General features: G+C 47.2%; 1 protein-coding gene across 1 annotated transcript in view; it reads right to left on the bottom strand.

The window, feature by feature from the left end:
* The window catches only part of Inpp5d (inositol polyphosphate-5-phosphatase D), a 105,052-nt gene that overhangs the window by 43,145 nt on the left and 44,397 nt on the right, over positions 1–17,510 (bottom strand). Inside the window, exons 3-6 of the mRNA NM_019311.2 lie at positions 12,112–12,262; positions 9,595–9,766; positions 7,767–7,907; positions 2,278–2,365 (exon numbers count right to left, since the gene is read on the bottom strand). Coding sequence (NP_062184.2) covers positions 2,278–2,365; positions 7,767–7,907; positions 9,595–9,766; positions 12,112–12,262 — 552 coding nt within the window. The remainder of the gene's footprint in view (positions 1–2,277; positions 2,366–7,766; positions 7,908–9,594; positions 9,767–12,111; positions 12,263–17,510) is intronic.

The following is a 17,510-nucleotide window of genomic DNA, read 5'->3' as shown; positions in this document are numbered from 1 at the left end:
TCCGTCTTTTCTTCTTTCTGATTCTTCTCTTAGACAATACATCCCAACTACTCTTTCCCTTCCTTTCATTCCTCCCAACCACCCCGCCCCCACCTCCCCCTCCCTCAGATCTACTCCATTTCCCTTCAGAAACCAGCATCCCTCTTTTCTATACAGATCTCCTGCCCGTCAGAAAACCTGTTTCCACTCCAGGAATGTCCCTGTTCCTCCCAGAAGTCATCCCTACCTACTGTCGGTGAGCAGCCAATGTACAGCCTTTCTCCCAGACTAGGGTGAAGGTGCTGAGGAGAAGGCTCAATTGAAAACAGGCCTCAGCTCAAACATGGGAACCTGAGTTGATCTTCAGCATCTGGAACAAACTGGGCTTGGTGGCCAGCACCCGGAACTCCAGCATTGGGAGTGGAAGTGGGGTTGGGATGGAATGAGGATTTAATCTTAAAACTTATTGTATGGCCAGTCAAGATGACTCTAGATGAGCTCTACCTACGTCTGCTGGGAGAGGCTATCTCAGAAGATGGAGTAGAAGACAGCAAGATAGCTCATTAGACCTGGGGACTGGAGTTTGGTCCCGGGACTCATATTGTAAGCATTTATTCTAGGGCTCTGCCCAAGTTACCTGGCATTAACCAGGTACACTTGACTTACTATAAAAGGGTCTGCTTGCCCCCTCCTCATTCTCTTGTTCTCTTGCACTCTCTTCCTCTCTTCCTCCATGTCCCTTCTCTCCCCTTTCCCATTCCCTTCCTCCCTCTCTCTCCACATGTCCATGGCCAGCCTCTACTCTTCTCTCTCTCTCTCTCTCTCTCTCTCTCTCTCTCTCTCTCTCTCTCCCCCTCCCTCCCTCCTACCCCTTCAACTCCCCTCCCCATGCCCTAAACTCAATTCTATACTATACTGTGTGGCTGGTCCCTCAGGTAGAAGGGATGCCTCAGCATGGGCCCACAGAAGCACCCCCTTCCCTTACACCTTACCACACCTCTACCAAACATATCCTTGGCCTCTTTTTCTTTTTTATAAAATACAACACATATGGTGGGAAAGAATTGACTCCTACAAGTCTGCTTTTACACTTGTGCCGTGCTACATGCCCATGAGTGAATGCATGCACACACGCGTACAATAAAAACGTATAAACAAACAAACAAATACAATGTAATAAAAAAGATGAGAGCAGCTGGGGAAGGCACCTGACATTGGCCTCTGGCCTCCTCATGCAAGTACATGCGGATATACATATTTTCATATACAAGTACCAAACACACACACACACACACACACACACACACACACACACACACACTCATCACTCCCCTTCCACACACCATGGGCTTAAGTCAGATGTGTTAGCTCATGCCTACAATCCTAGCACTTTGGAGGCTAAGGCAGGAGATGGTGAGCTGGAGGTCAACTTCCCAAACATACATTCATCAATAGAACATTAATGGATCTGGTTTGTTGTCCCTAGCATTTACAATGGCTCTGTTGGTGTTTTTGGAGATTCTGTCCTTTCTGACCCCTCAACCATGCTGTTCTATTTCACATTCTCACTTTTTTGGTGTTTGTTTGTTTGTTTGTTTGTTTGTTTGAGACATGGTTTCTCTGTGTAGTTCTGGATATCTTAGAACTTGCTTTGTAGACCAGGCTGACCTTGAACTCATGAGCCACCATGCCCTGCTCTATATCCTCACTTTTTTTTTTTTTGGTTCTTTTTTTTCGGAGCTGGGGACCGAACCCAGGGCCTTGCGCTTCCTAGGCAAGCGCTCTACCACTGAGCTAAATCCCCAACCCCTATATCCTCACTTTTAACAATGCTCCTCTAAGAATCTAGGTCCCCACCCTTACTATACTCTAAATTTACCGAGGGCACTAAAAAAATACAGCCAGATCTATTCTTCATTTAACCCTTGTCTCCTGCCCAACTGCGAGCGGCTGTGGAGGTGGGGCACCACCATCTTGCAGTCCCTGGGGTAAAGTGTATGAAGAACCTCATGTTTTCCTTGCCTTTCAATTTCTGAGGAGAAACGTTGGGAATGACCCTGCTCGCCTCCTTCTCCAACACCAGGCAATTTGTCTGTGAGGTGAAACTGTCTGAAGTCAGGAACTGATGCCAGGAAATGCCTTTACGGAAGGGAAGGGATGTTCGCCTCACCACCACTCCCCTGCCCCACCCCACGCCAATGTTTATATTAGACTAGCCAACTCGAGGAGGCGGTGCTTCTACCTGCCTTCAGAGTCCCTGGTGCAGCAATTATATCTTTCCAAATCTGAACCCCTTACCTGAGGTCGTGGGCGAAGGCCTGGGGAGAGCTGCTGGTCAAACAACCTCTGCAGAGACTCCAGGGACGGGAGGGTCCTGATGACTTCTCTGAGAGCCGAGGAGCAAGGTAAAGTTCAACAATTAGTGCGAACTAGTAGCACCTGAGGAATACAGGCCCTAACTGCAGACAGGCCCCACCCGGCGGCCAATCCCTTAGCCCTTCCCTTAAGGACATGCCCGGGCAAAGATCAGCCAGCCCATCAGGCTGGCCTAGACCCTGACCCTCTTCAATCTGTACCAGAGCATAATCCACTATGTAACCTATAGAATCTGTTTCTAATCTGGAAACACAAACAACTATAAAATTACTTAGGAGCATATTTCTTAAATTTCAGACACACACACACACACACACACACACACACATGCACACACACACACACACACACACACACACACACACTAAAAATGCAAATGCCCAGGTTTCACTATGGTCTGGAGAGCCAAATATTTTATTCATTAACTTATTTGTGTGTGTGTGCATGTATGTGTGTGCACATGCATGTAGGGGCCTGAGGCTGTCATTAGGTGTGATCACGCTCTTGATGGAGGTAGGGTTTCTTGATGAACCCAGAGCTGGTCGATTCAGCTAGTCTGTCCAGCCAGCTCACTTCAGAGATTCCATGTCTTTAGGGATTCCCCGTCTTTGCTCCCAACAAGCACGCTAGTATCATAGGAGAGCCACCACATCCAGCCAGCTTTTCTATGCTGATTGGGGATCTGAACCCTGGTCCTTAGGTTTGTGCAGCAAGAACTTTACCCACTGAGCCATCTCCCCAGCCTCCTGGAAAGCACATTTAAAACATGCAACATATGAGTAACACTAAATGTTACTCATTGGCAGATTACGTTTATATATTTATATGTACATACATGTAACAATAATAAATAATACACAACAGAAATTTGAGTGAGTAGAGGGGATTTGGGAGGAGTTGGAGGGAGTACAGGAGGGGAAATGATTTAAATACAGTGCCCACATATGATATTCTTTTTAAAAATAATAAAGGAAGCTGGAATTGGTGGCACACGCCTTTAAATCCCAGCACTCAGGAGGCAGAGGCAGGCGGATCTCTGAGTTCCAGGACAGCCAGGACTACACAGAGAAACCCTGTCTTGGGGGCAGGGGGAAGATAAAATAAAACAAATAATAATTCAACTTTGGGGTGCTAGGTGGGGTACCCCATGTTCAGATTCAGATCTCCTGGCAGCTGAAGAGTGTCGAGCCTCTTGGTAGTTCCAGAACTAGGTTTTATGGCTTTTCTCTTTCTCTCTCTGTTATTGTCACAGCCTTTAAAGCATAGTGGGGAATTTTAAGTTTGGTTTTTCGTGTGTGTGTGTGTGTGTGTGTGTGTGTGTGTGTGTGTGTGTGTATGTATGTATGTGTGTATGTATGTATGTATACATACAAAACACAAAAATCCAAACCTGTCCATGTTTTTACATATTTAATATTGTAAAGTTTTTCAAAATAAGCTGCCAAGAAATATTCCCAAATCAACATCTAGGAGTTTGGGTTACTTTGAAATCTTTGCTATTATAAATAGTGTTGTAAAAAGTGTTGTTCCTGTAGCCTTTCCTTTCCTATTTCCGACTATCAAACTGGGAGAACCACGATTGTAGCTTTATTTCAACATTAACAAGCCACTGGTGACCAAGCTGCTGCTGCGACCTCTTGACTGCCTTCTGAACCCTCTCCCTCTGCCCCTCCCCCAGGGTCTCACAGAGCCGGGGCTAGCCTCATGCTTGCTGTGTAGCTGAAGATGACCTTGAGTTTCTGATTCTTTTGCCTGCATTTGCCAAGTGCTGGGATAGGCTGGCACTGCCACACGCGGTGTAAATGGCATTTGGTATGAAACACAAAGCATTGCCTATGCCGTGCACGCACGCTACCACTGAATTTTCTCTTTTTAATGTCTATAATAATGTCATGCTTTAGGACTGAGCATGCCTGGGGTCCTGAGCAGGCTTCTTATATTAACATCTAATGCCTTTAAGTATATTTCTGTGCTTGCCTTCTCCTGTATTTCGCTTTAAATAAATTGCCCCATCTCTCTCACCAACTTTCTGTTGGGAATTTTGTCATTTCCATATGCTGCTGTAAAGTTCACTTATTGATCTGCTTCTTACTTAATCTAGACACTGTGCTTTTTGCATTATTACGTTTTCACTCTAGATGGATTAGATACCATTATAAGGTGGTTTATAATTTTTTATTCTCCTATTACCCTTTCTTTAGCAATTCCTGTACAGTACAGTTAGAAACTTATTATTAGTATCTACTGGGGACCAATTATTTGCTCATTAAAAGTTTCTGTGTGTATGTCTCTCTCTCTCTCTCTCTCTCTCTCTCTCTCTCTCTCCCTGTGTGTGTGTGTGTGTGTGTGTGTGTGTGTGTGTGTGTGTGTGTGTGTGCTGCATGCGCATGTGAGTGCACTGGTGCACCTGTGCCTGTGTGGAGGCCAGAGGGAGAGGTCAGGCGTGTGGCTCTCTCCTCTGTGCCTTATTCCCTTGAGACAGGGTTTTCACTGAGCTTGAAGCAAGGCCTGTGGCTGGCCAGCACCAGACATCCTCCCTATGTCCACTACAGTGCTGGAGTTACAGGCGAGCTTTTTAAGCTAGGTATTGCGGTGCATGCTTATAAACTAAGCACATGACTAAGACAAGAGGAGAGAGGGGTCACACTGGGATGAGGCTACGTATTGAGACCCTGTCTCAAAACAGAAGGAACAAAAGCAAGTTTTGAAACTTAGGGAGGGGCGGCTGGAGATAGCAGTTATCAGTAAAGAGCTGGCTGCCCCTGCAGAGAACTAAGTTCAACTCTGAATACCCATGTGGAGTGAGTGGCTCCCAACAGCCTGTCACTCCTGCTCCAAAGAATCTGTGGCCCCCTTCTGGTTTCTGTGGGTTCATGCATGCACACGGTACACATACAGATGAGAGGGCATGCACACATACACACAAATGAAAATAAATTAGAAATAAAAATAATAAAATGCAGAAATATAGTTTTTTTTGACTATTTATCTATGTAAACGATTCCTTTATTTAAATAGACTTTTACATTTTCTATTTCAAGTACGTGAGTGTATGTGCACTGTGTGTAGAACTTGTCAGAAGAGGACACCAGACCCCCTGGAACCGTCCCTGTGGGTGCTAGGAACACAGCCCAGGTCCTCTGCAAGATCAGCGAATGTTCTTAACTGCTGAGTCGTTTCTCCAGCCCCATGCCTTTATTTGTTTAATCAGTCACTAAGTTACAGTTTTCTGTATGTGGATTCATCTTTATCTTAGTTCTGCAGAGGAGCCCCTCAGCCGGTGCTCGCTAGTTGGTAACTGAACAGAGGAACGCCGGAGCACACCTATCCTGTTTACTCGGATTCCTGTGGAACAGACCTGCACAGATGCCTGGGGAATGGAAACAGGCTGTTCCATCTACACGCCTAGTCACCACCTGATTATAAAAGTGAAGAAAAGTGTGCAGGGAGGTGAAGAACATTCCGGTCTCTTGAACAACTTGAAGTTAATTATTCAGCAGACAGAGATATGGAAGCTTTTAACACTGGCTATAATGTGCCAGAGAAGCAGGCGCATCAGAGAGGCTGCTGCTGTCACCATAGTGATGAGGTGAGGCAGGTGCCGGGGGAACTCGGTGCTGTGGGGAGCTGTGGAAGGGTCTGGACAAAGCTACCCATGGACCTAGCAAAGGTCAAGACCTGTGTCCAGGCAGAAATAACAGCTTTTTATGAGCTGTCACAAAATAATGCATGTATATTTTTAAAGCGAGGGCCCTTTGTGTGTATTTTGCCCCAGTGATAAATGGTTTGCAAGGACAGAACAAACAATACCATGGAGACCTTTAACAGTGACAGCCCTACTGCCAGCCCGGTGTACAGTGCATCCCTTGAGAAAACGAGTTCATTGAAACAAATGACTAGCAGGCCAATCCGACAACTGGTCGATTTGTCAACTTTACCAAGTGCGCCGCCTGTGCCTTTGAGAGCCTTTAAATAGAATGGCGAATTGGATTACCGGTGATGGAAGACTCTTTTCTGAATATTAACCAAGCTAAGATTGGGAGAGCACCAGAGAACTGGAAGCTGCAGTAAGTGTTCATGTACCAAAACATGAACTAGCACAGGCTGGCTGCAGGCCCTCACTCTTGAGAAACATTTCCCGCATTTCGGAGGGGTTTACTTTGTTACTCAGGATGGCTTTCAGTTACTCCTGGTGTGACCTTTCACACTCCTTGCCACTTCTTTACATTGTAGACCAGCCTTTTCCATGAAAGTATAGTTATGGGGTTTTCTTTGTTTGTGAGATAGGGTCTTTCTGTACTGGAACTCAGTATGTAGACCAGGCTAGCCTCAAAGTCACAGAGATATGCTAGCCTCTGCCTCTCAAGTTCTGGGATTAAAGGTGTGTGCCACAATGCCCAGCTCCAACCACAATGTGTTTACGTTAATGAAATTCAAGATGTACAATCAAAAGAATTTTTAAAAATCACAAATTTTACCCATTGGTCAGTCATTCAATAACGTCCATAGTGGGGAATTGATGTTGGGTCACTTTAAACATTGCCATCACCAGAAGGCTTGATCTGTCACCACCCTGAGGCCACCAGGAATACATATAAAGTGACTTTAATTTATTTCCTGCCAGGGCCTTTATGTGTTGGTTGGATGTGGGGGCTGTAGCAAGGAGAAAGTGTGTGAGTCTAACTATCTGCCCTCTGTCCTACACACAGATATCATAGCACATGCGTATCTTGCCTCCCCCCCTCCACACAACACAGTGGCACATACATATCTCCCCACACCACAGCACATGCATGTCCTCCCGATGTATCATAGCACATAAATATGTTCTCCTCACAGCATATGTGTGTCCCCTCACAGCATGTGTGTCCCTACATATACCATGGCACATAAATGTTAGCTCCCCCTCAATGACACATGAGTGTCCCCCCTTTCTTACACAAACACACACACACACACACACACACAAACACACAAACTCACATACGCACACATATACTCTGCCTCTACTTAAGTTGAATTAAAAACAAACAAATTAACAACAACAAAACACTATGGATAGGCACATCTCTTTGGCATGCACAAGGTCCTACTTCCCCAGCATGCACATGCACCCAGCCCACCCCCAAAATAAACCAAAAAAGAATAAACAAATGAACAACTTTCCCAGCCCAGCTAGAGTTCAAATTCTATGACAACAAGGGCTCCAAACAAGCATGGAGCATTCAGACTCTGCCCGCTGTCCAGTTACCGTGAGTGCTGCAGAGGCATTTGGACAGAGGTGATACAGGGCCACTCTAATGAACACCTTTCACTATGTCCATCCTCCTGGATGGGTAGGGGACCCCATCATCCACTGGCTCCCATTACCCATGAAGCTCCCCCACCCCTCCCCTAGGGGTCTCCATTACCCATGGAGTTCCTTGCAGAGGAGTGAAGTCAGCTTCTTCAGGTGAGGGAGGTTGCTGGAGCCTGTCTTCAGAAAGTCAGAGTCCAGCATGAGCTGAGTGCTCAGATAATCCTGGATGGCTTTCAGGTGCTCCTCCGGGAGCCTGGGAAACAGAGAAACAATGAAAGGCCACTTTCGCCCGTGCTGGCCACATTGAGGATTCCCGGTCTTTGGTAGAGACATGTTCCGGTAGAGATCTGTGTGGCTCTGTGAAGAAGGTCCCACAGGTGGGACTGCAGAGGCAGAGGGGTAGATCAAAACCAGGAAGAGGCCACCAGGAATACCCTTGGGATGAGCATTCTGGACACTGTTGGAGGGGGTGATAGGGCTGGGAAAGGGTTATTCTTTTCGCTTGCTTGTTTTGGAGACAGAGTTTCTCGATACAGTCCTGGCTGTCCTAGAACTCACTCTGTAGACCAGGTTGGCCTCGAACTTACTTTACACACATCTGCCGCCTCTGCCTCCTGAGTGCTGGGATCAAAGGTGTGTGCTGCCTTCATCTGGCTTTTTGTTTGTTTGTTTGTTTGTTTGTTTGTTTGTTTTTAAAAGAGACGGCCTTGGAAACATGAGGAGGGGTCAGTTCTCTATCTCCTTCATCCATACGGCTGTAACCTAAGGGCTGGAAGGACAATCTAGCTTAGTGATAACAAATAGGTCTGACCCTCATGCCAAGTCCAAACTCTCAGTCGAAGGTGACCCAGAGCTCTAAGTATAGAGGGGCTGGAGTCACCTCGGCCTCCATTGTAAAGTCAGTGTATTATTAATTTTATTTTCTCAGGAGTAGGGGGTGGAGGGGATAGGATCTGCCTGTGCAGCCCAGGCTGACTTTGAACACCTGATCTTCCAGCCTCAAGTCTCCTCAGTGCTGGTACTATAGGTATAAGACCACATCCAGTTGACTTTCCAAGTGTTGGAATGACAGACACATACCATCATGCCTGGCTTCTGTGTGTCATTAGAACCAGGAATGTGAGATCAGGTAGTGGATACTCAGGTAGCCTGACTTTGAGCACAACCTGTCCCCAGAGGTTGGCCTGGTTTGGAACCCAAGTTGTCTCCTCTCAGTCAGCCTGTATTACCTGCTACATCACCACCGTCACATATTTCTGCGGACCATGTACTCCCTGGGCTCCAGCTCTTAGCAACCAGCCTTTCTCCTAGCACTTAATGGAGTTCTAGGAATAATGTCACTTAGCACTGTGCACTCCATTAATGAAGCTGTAAGTTTGTGGTGCCATCCTGGAGCCCCACGGGAGCCGTGAGGAATGACCATGTAGACAGTCACATTGGTTTTCCTGGGGTCCAGGCTACTGTTTCTCAGACTAAAGTGTGGCTATGGAATGCAGAGGTCCTCCTGCAGCTGCCTGTGGTAAGATGTAGTGTGCAGGCAGGAGCAGCCTCACAGAGTGATGAGAAACACTTTAGAAACGTGGGCAAGCGTGGGTGTGTAGGTGTCATCTGACCACAGAACAGCAGTGACCTTCTACACAAAAAGCAATCTTGCACTTACAGGGTAGAAAGACCTAAAAATTATGAATGTTAAAATCACTCCAAGGAGACCATAAAATCTCACAGGAAAAATGTGAAGACCTTGATAGAGACATGTGCTAAGGACAGAAAACAACTTGGGGGCAGGGAGATAGTCCTCAAGACAGACATTGGCTTTCAACTTTACATGGATAAGCAGGACTGCTGTTTCCTGCAGTCTGGGCTTGTGCATGCTTGGGTGCTAGATGTTGGGTTCTAGGCAAAGGCTGGCTACCCAGGGGACCTTCCAGGTAGAAACTCACCCACTGGTATCCATACTCTGTAGACGCTGAAACAGTGTCTCGGAGAGACTCAGCCGGGTGACCTCAGGGGCTCGGGGGTTCTCTGTTGGAAGAGGAAGGTCCTTGGCCTCGCAGGGCCCAGCAGACACAGGGATGTTTCTGGGAGGCAGCTCAGGTGGTGACATGACACTTTCTACCAGGAGAACAGAGGGACAAATGCCATCGGTGAGGATATTGTCTATACAGCCCTGTTCTGCATTTCAACCACAGCCCTGTGAGGTCCAGGCTACCCAGTACCAGGTTCCACTCTGCCCCACTGTTCCCACTCTTCCTCCTTATAGCCATGCTCATTAGATAGGGAGCCCCTTGAGGTGACCCTAATTTCATGATCCTTAGATCTGAAGCCTCTGGCTATGGTCTTGTCCTACCATGTTGCTCAGCAAAGACCTCCTTGGGTCAGTTGGCCCTGAGAAGCACAGGGACACCTTCAGGCTTGCTGACCGTGAACAGATCAATTGGCAGATCTGCAAGACCCTTGGCTCTCAGGGTCTACAAAGTATAGCCAGAGCCTAGGGCCAGGAAAACAAGCCCACTCAATGGTTCTCTCCCTGCACCCCTCTCTCTCCCTCCCTTGCTCCCTCTTTCCCCTGCCTTCTCTCTCCATTCTTTCCAACCTCAGGCTTCCTTTCCCTCTTCTAGCCCCCCCAGAAACAAATTTAGAAAGTAAAGGGCCTTCTGAGACCTAAAATATCAAACAAACAACTTGACCTTCATCTGAGAGATTGAGACCCTCGCCCACCCTTTTCAGATGTCCTTCATGTGCACAAAGTCAAGGTGACTGGGACATTTATATTCAAGACTCCCTGCCCAAGCCCTGCCCAGGTCCCTAATGGCCGCCCTGGCACCCAGCCACAACACTGTCCAGATGACAGGGACAAGGGGTCTTTTCCTTCAGTTTATTGCCCATTCTTTTCTCTTTGGCTGTGGAGACAGCTCTAAATCTATGTTGGGTCCTGGAACTGCAGGCCTTCAAGAAGACCCAGGACAGATCAGAGGCCTTGAACTTGGCACTGCAGGTGACCAGGAGCCTTGTTTGTGGAGGTGAAGTCAAGGCCAATAGACTGGGATTCTCTTCAGAGCCTTTATAGGAAGCATTGGGGGCTTGCTTCCAATGGCATGCCAGGGGCAGGACAAGCTGAGAAAAAGCATGGTGGGTGGCCTGAGGGGAGAGAGAGTGGTGGCTGTGTGGAAGACATGTCTACAGGACAAGGTCAAGGCTGCCATGTGGACTTCTTTTGAGCTTTGGCCCCAGCTATACCTCACCTGTTGATCTCTAGAAGTCAGACAGATGAGACAGGGTAGACCTCATCTAAGTAGACTTAGAACTATGGCCATCTAGGACAGGTGCTTCACTATATGCCTCTGCTGCTCCTTCAGGCTGATGAGGCAGCTCTCCTGGATGCCCTTTGGATGGTCTCCAGGAGGGCAGAAGATTGGAACAGAGGCTAGGGAATCCACAGCTAGCCCACAGTACAAAAGGATGCCTTGAATGAATGTGCCTGGCATATTCTCTCCAGGGACAGGTAGGAGCCAGGCCTGGGATGTCAGCATTGCAGGTCTAATCCCTTCCCCCCAGGGAACCTGCCAGGAACACACTGACCTGCTGAGGGGTTCAGGAGGTAATCTGTGGGCTTCTGTCAGGCAAGGAAACTTTGAGGCGAAAAGAAGGGTGTCCTACTGCAGGGCTCTCTATATTCCTGACTCTCAATGACTGGCCCCTTGTCTCTGTGCTAGCCTTCACAAACTCTTGGGAACTTTTTTTTCCAATGTATTTTAGAAGCCTTTTTACAGATGGTGGTGTCTCACTATGGAGCCCAGGCTAGCTCAAACTCATGCTCTTCCTGCCTCAGCCTCCTAAATTTTAGGGTAGCTATAATTTTGCACACACCACCATGACCATTTTGGTTGCCCCTAATGATGGTACATGAAGAAGCACTTTTCCATCCTCCCACTTATGTGCATGGACCGTCTTCACTGCTTTCATCATAATGATGGCAATGTCATTTCTAGAGAGCGTTTGCTGTGTACCGGGAATGGCATCTCATCCTGTGACATCCTAAGAGACTAAGTGCCACTGTTATCTAATCTCTTTAGAGGGAAGCTTGTGGTTCAGAGAGTTGAAGTCCCCCAAGGCCACAATGGCAACAAGCAAGGAAGCAGTAATTCTAGTCCACACCTGATTTCAGAGCCATGCTCCCAACCAATCATTTCTGTGTCCAGTGGAGCTGAACCTTCCTAACCCTGCAACCCTTTAATACAGTTCTTCACATTGCAGTGACTGCAACCGTAAGATTATTTTGTTGCTACTTTGTAACTGTAATTTTGCTACTGTTATGAACTGCAATGCAGATATATGATACCTGTGAAAGGATGGTTCAACCTCCAAAGAGGTACTCTAGTCTATAAGCACTGTGAGACCGGGCCACAGAGTCCTGCTGGCACCTCCCCATCCTTGCCATACCCTCCTTCCCTTCCTACCTGTGTCCTCTTCAGGCTCATCAATAGCATCCTCCTCCTCCAGAGGCACAGGGAACTGCAGGTGGGTCACCAGCCCCATGTTTTCTTTCTTGTAAAACTCGATGAGCTGGTCCAACTTCGTGAAGAACCTCATGGGCACACCTTCGGATGCCTGAGGACAGAAGCCCAGGACAGAGCATACTTTAGCTAGAATGTCACCCAACCACAAAGGCCACCTGGAACAGAGACTGAACAGACTGGGAGTGACCATATTCCAAAACTGCCTCAGGCTCTCCACCCACACCTCACATCCTGTAGCCAGTGACTCCCAGGAGCCCTTTGCAAAGGTGCAAATAGTATTTTTAAAACTATTTTTTCTTTCCATCTGTTAAAAAAACTATTTCTATAAGTACTTTACTATACAAATTAGTATATTTTTAATTATATACAAATTAGGAAATGCCAGGGTTTTTTTTTAAAGAAATCACCTATAATCTCAAAGGCCCAAGAGTTTCTATTTTTACTAGTTTAGGTATGTGTGGGTATGGCAAACAGAGCTATTTTTGCTCCCCCCACAAAGACCATTTCTAAAAATTATTTCTTATTTTTGGTATTGAAGATAGAGCTCAGGTTCTCACACATGCAAAGTACACATAGCCCCACCGTGAGGGACATCCCAGGCCCAAACTATCTGTTTATTAATGACTTATTTTTATAGCACTAGGGATTGAACCCAGGACTTTACACAAGCTAAGTAAGCATCCTACTTCTCCTATCTCTGCCTCCTGGGTGCTGGAATGACAGACGTGTATCACCAGACACCAACAGTCTGCCATTTTAAACTTGATTTTGAAGCAAGTTCACTCTAAACTATCCAGACTGAGCTTGAATACATCATCCTCCTGGTCCAACCCCCAGAGTAACTGGGATTAAGAACACATGCTAACACACATGGCTAGTTTATTTTATTTTACTTAAGGCTCTTTGAAATGGGGTCTGGCTATGTAACCCAAGATGGCCTCAAGTTTGCAGCTATCCTCCTGCATCAGATTCTCAAGGGCGTAAAAATTACAAGCTTGTGCCACCACACTTGATTATTGTTTTTAAACATAGGAAAATTCATTCTTGCAATCTTTTCCATTTGTTTAAATTCTATTTTTTTTGTTTGTTTGTTTGTTTGCTTTTTGAGTGGGTCTCACTATGTGGCCCTGGCTAACCTGGAACTCACAAGAGATTTTTCTGTTCCTGTCTCTTGAGTCCTGGGATTGAAGGGGTTAGTTAGTCTAACCATGCTAGACTTAGTTACTTTTGAAAAATATGTATTTTATGTATACAATGTTTTGTCCCCACCTACATCTGTGTACCATGTGATTGCTGTGCCCGTGGAGGCCAGAGGACATCAGACCCTTTGGACTGGAGTTAGAGATCATTGTGAGACACCATGTGGGTGCTGGGAACTGAACTCAGGATCCTCTGCAAGAGCAGCCAGGGCTCTTCACCACTTGGCCCCCTATCCGGCTCTTAATCATGTTTGCTTGCTTCCTTGTTTTTCAACTAAAAGTCAGTGAGTGGTCCAAGCAATGCAATACAGGGATCTTCTACTTTGTGCCTCTGTTGTTGATGATAGAGGTGACTCTGCTCTACTATTATAACACTCTGGGACCAGGACTCTTTGGTGTGTTGGTGGAAGAGGCAGCTCCAGCAGGAAACTCAAGGTTTTCCCTGAACAGTTATCCCAGCCTCCACCAAGATGCCCCTTCCTCTGTCTAGGTATATCCTTGCTAAGACGGCTATCCCTAGAGGCAGCCAGACCAGAGCAAGAGACCAAGTTGCTGCAGGTATTGAGATGTACGCACGCTCTAGTGAGTCTTCTGTGGCTTTAAGGGGTCATAATCCCTCCACATGGGCCAAGTGTCTGCCCCCCCAGTTCACTCTTGTCTTTTTATTATATTTTTTATTTTATTTTATTTTAAGATAATATTTTACACTATAGCTCAGGGTGGCCTCACACTCATGGCAATCCTCCTGTCTCAGCTATGTAAGGGTTGGGATTACAGGTATGAGTTACCACGTCTAGCTGTCCCTACCATTTTAACAATGACTTGTATCCATCTTCAGGGTTAGAGATCAGAGGTTGAACCATTTCTTTAGGGCCAGATAGCTGCCTTCTTGCTGAAAAAACCCATTGCTTGTGGTAAACCAGGCCAATAGGAAGATGGGTTTGGGTTAGAAAGTCCTCAGAGCGGGTGGTTGACTCAATCACCTCTACATTACATTACTTTTATTGATGGTTTGACAGCTTGAACTGGGAGGCTTGACCTGGTGGCTTCAGCATCTCAGGTGAATGGGACAGACTCAGGTATCTTGCCTACTTGATGGGATTAAGACTTACCATGGATACAAGTCTTTGGGCATATCTAGGTTAGGTTTACTGAGGTGGGAAAACCCATCCAAAATGCAGGTGACATCATCCCATGGGCTGAGGTACAGGATTGAGTAAAAAGGAGAAAGCAAACTGACACCAGCATTGATCACTGTTTTCTGACCATGGATACAGTGTGGCCAGCAGCCTCTGCTTCTCCTGCTGAACCTTCCCCATCACTGCATACTGTATCCCCTGCAACCACTGTATCCCCTGCAACCACTGTATCCCCTGCAACCGTAAACCAAATGTTTCTTCCTCAAGTTGCTTTTGTAAGGTATTTTGCTACAGCAATGAGACAAACAGCTGATACAACTAGGAAGCTCTCAGGCTTGTCTCTGAACCTTGGATCCTGGGTCTTCCACACTGTAGTGAGGTGACATGGCCTTGTGTGAGAACAGTCTCTGTGGACTCGGGCTGTCCATATAGGCTATAGCTTTGCGCGCACATGCGCGCACTCACACACCCACACCTCCCCCCCCCCCCCACACACACGGGTGAGCGTGCGCATGCATGAGAGAGAGAATGCTCATACTGTCTAGCTTAGGCTGTCTTAGTAAATTTATAGAGAGTTTAGCAAAACCCATCTGTTTATTCTTTTCAATAAACTCCCTTGTTGCCTTAAAGCTCCATGCTGCTCAATCTCTTATAAGCACTGTTAACCACCTGAGTGACAGCCCCTGCCAAGATTTCCAGAATATTCTGTCAGTGGTTCAAATGCAAACAAGAATGGAATAACAAGAATAACTTGATGAGATGTAAGACCTGTGAACTCATTACAGATAAAGCAGTCATAAGTGTGTGTGGTCTTGTCAGGGGGTTATGGGTAATCGATGACATGCCACTGGGCATTTGGAAAGAGAATGAAAATATCAAAGAAATTCGAGGTGGGCTGACTTGTGAGTGAATCTGGGAAAAAAAGAAGTCTCAGCAGGGGGTGAAGAGTGCCTAAGGACTGCATGTGTGAAAGAAAGATGGCAGTGCGATTTGGGAGGCCCACAGGCTGAGATGCACATTATTTTACACAGCAGGAAAAAAACAAACCCAGAAACTGGACCTGTGCTGCACTGTTGAATTGTAGACGTGTTCAATGCGGTGGGGGCAGTGGCGGGGGCGGGGGGATGGAGCGGAGTGGGGGTTGGGGGATGGGGGCGACAATGATGACAGAGGGGGCAGGTAAACAGTGGTGGGTGAATAGGCTGTGTATTAAGCAAGTAGAAGAACGAAAAGATAAAGGGATCCTCACAGGGAGGAGGCGGGAGCTGGAAGCAGCAGTGAATGCTGAAAGCTGGCCCCTGCTAGTGCTTGCACAGTCATGGAGGGCAGGGAGCAGGGCCTGGCAGGCCAGGGTGGCTGACTGACTAGGTGGGCTGGGCTTCCAGGAAGGTAGGGTTGCCTTCACACTTCAAGGATAGTGGAGCAGGCGTCTCTGGGTGGATGCCTGAGTATGAGCCGGCTCGGAATGGCATTGCTAAGAAGGGAGGCTTTCCTCAACCTTCCATAGGCAAGACCCCTCCCCCCCCCAGAGTGGGATCTGTTTGGGTTGCCTTCCCGCTTGTTAGAAAGGCAATGCCCGTATTCACACGTAAATGGTGTTTGAAGGTGAAGCCTTTGTAATGGTGGGGCTCTGACGGTGTCAGTGGCTCTTGTTGCAGAGGAAAAGCAACCTCAGCTCACACTTGATGTCTGGCTGTATGATACCCTGTGCCATGTTGGGATGCAGCAAGAAGCAAGAAGGTCCTAACTAGATAAGAGGCTAGCACACTGCTCCTAGGTATCCCACATCCAGAAATGTGAGCCAAATAACCTGTAAGCCTCTATTCTTGTGTGTTTGGTTGGGACCTTGTGCATGCTAGGCAGATGCTACGTGCCCAGTCTTTAATCTTTAGAAATGACCCTGTTTGTGGTATTCAGTTATAGCAACAAAATCCACTTATTTATATATGAGTGCAGTGAACACACCCGTATTCAAGGGCAACTGAAGAGACAGATGGGGATGAGACGGACGCAGAGATGACAGGGAAGTGTCCTTGCAAAGGCCACATGGCCACACTCTAATATAGATTGGCCACACTGTGATATAGCTTCACTACCCTGGAGCTGTGGCTCAGGGACAGCTCTGAGTGCTTCCTATTTCTAGTACCCAGGGGCCCTCCTAAGGGAAGCAAAGTCCCATGAGGTAAATTTCGATTGTTAGGCCATGTGGGCCAGCAGGAAGCAGCCTGTCTCCACAGGCAGCAGACAGAGGCAGAGAAGATGGTAGAGATATGGATCCCAACAAGCCAGAGAAAGGAGTCTCTTGGCTGCACAGTTCAATACACTGTCTTCATAGGATGGGCTTGAAAGGCTCTGTGTCCAGGCAGGGTGGCCAGTGAATGGTTGGCTCTGTGTAGTCAATAAACCCCACTAAGTCTTAACCAGCACGTGGGAGGCTCTTCTAAGTGGCACTGCAGTGACTGTGGGCCAGGAGGAACGATAATGTCCTTCAGTAATGAGCCTTGAGGTCCCCTCCTACATCAGATATTGCACATATCCACCTGCCTAAGAGACTCCCTCCCCACAGAAGCCTGGTCTACATACTACATCTAGGTCTACCATACTCTACCACACTGCCTAGAAATCTGAGGTCTGGCCACTGCTGACTCTGTGGGGCCACCACACTGGGACCAGAATGACAGGCAAGAACTAGTGGTTTTCTTTGTAAACTTGACACAATCTAGAATTACCTAGGAAGAGAACCCGAATGAGGGATTGTCTAGATCAGGTTGGCCTGTGGCATGTGTATGTGTTTTTGGGGGAGGGAGGAAAAGAACAGGCAGGGAACAGGAGAGGAGTGTTGTCCTAATTTAGTAGATTGGGAAAACCCAACCCACTGTGGGTGGCACCATTTTCTAGTTTTGGGTCTCTCTGTCTCTCGTCTCTGTCTCTCTCTGTCTCTCTGTCTCTGTCTCTGTCTCTCTCTCTCTCTGTCTCTCTCTGGTCTGTGTTTCGAGACAGG

This window comes from Rattus norvegicus, chromosome 9 (genome assembly GCF_036323735.1).
Source record: "Rattus norvegicus strain BN/NHsdMcwi chromosome 9, GRCr8, whole genome shotgun sequence".
NCBI lineage: Eukaryota > Metazoa > Chordata > Mammalia > Rodentia > Muridae > Rattus > Rattus norvegicus.
The sequence above is the reverse complement of the archived record's forward strand: the minus strand, read 5'-3'. Positions and strand labels throughout refer to the sequence as shown.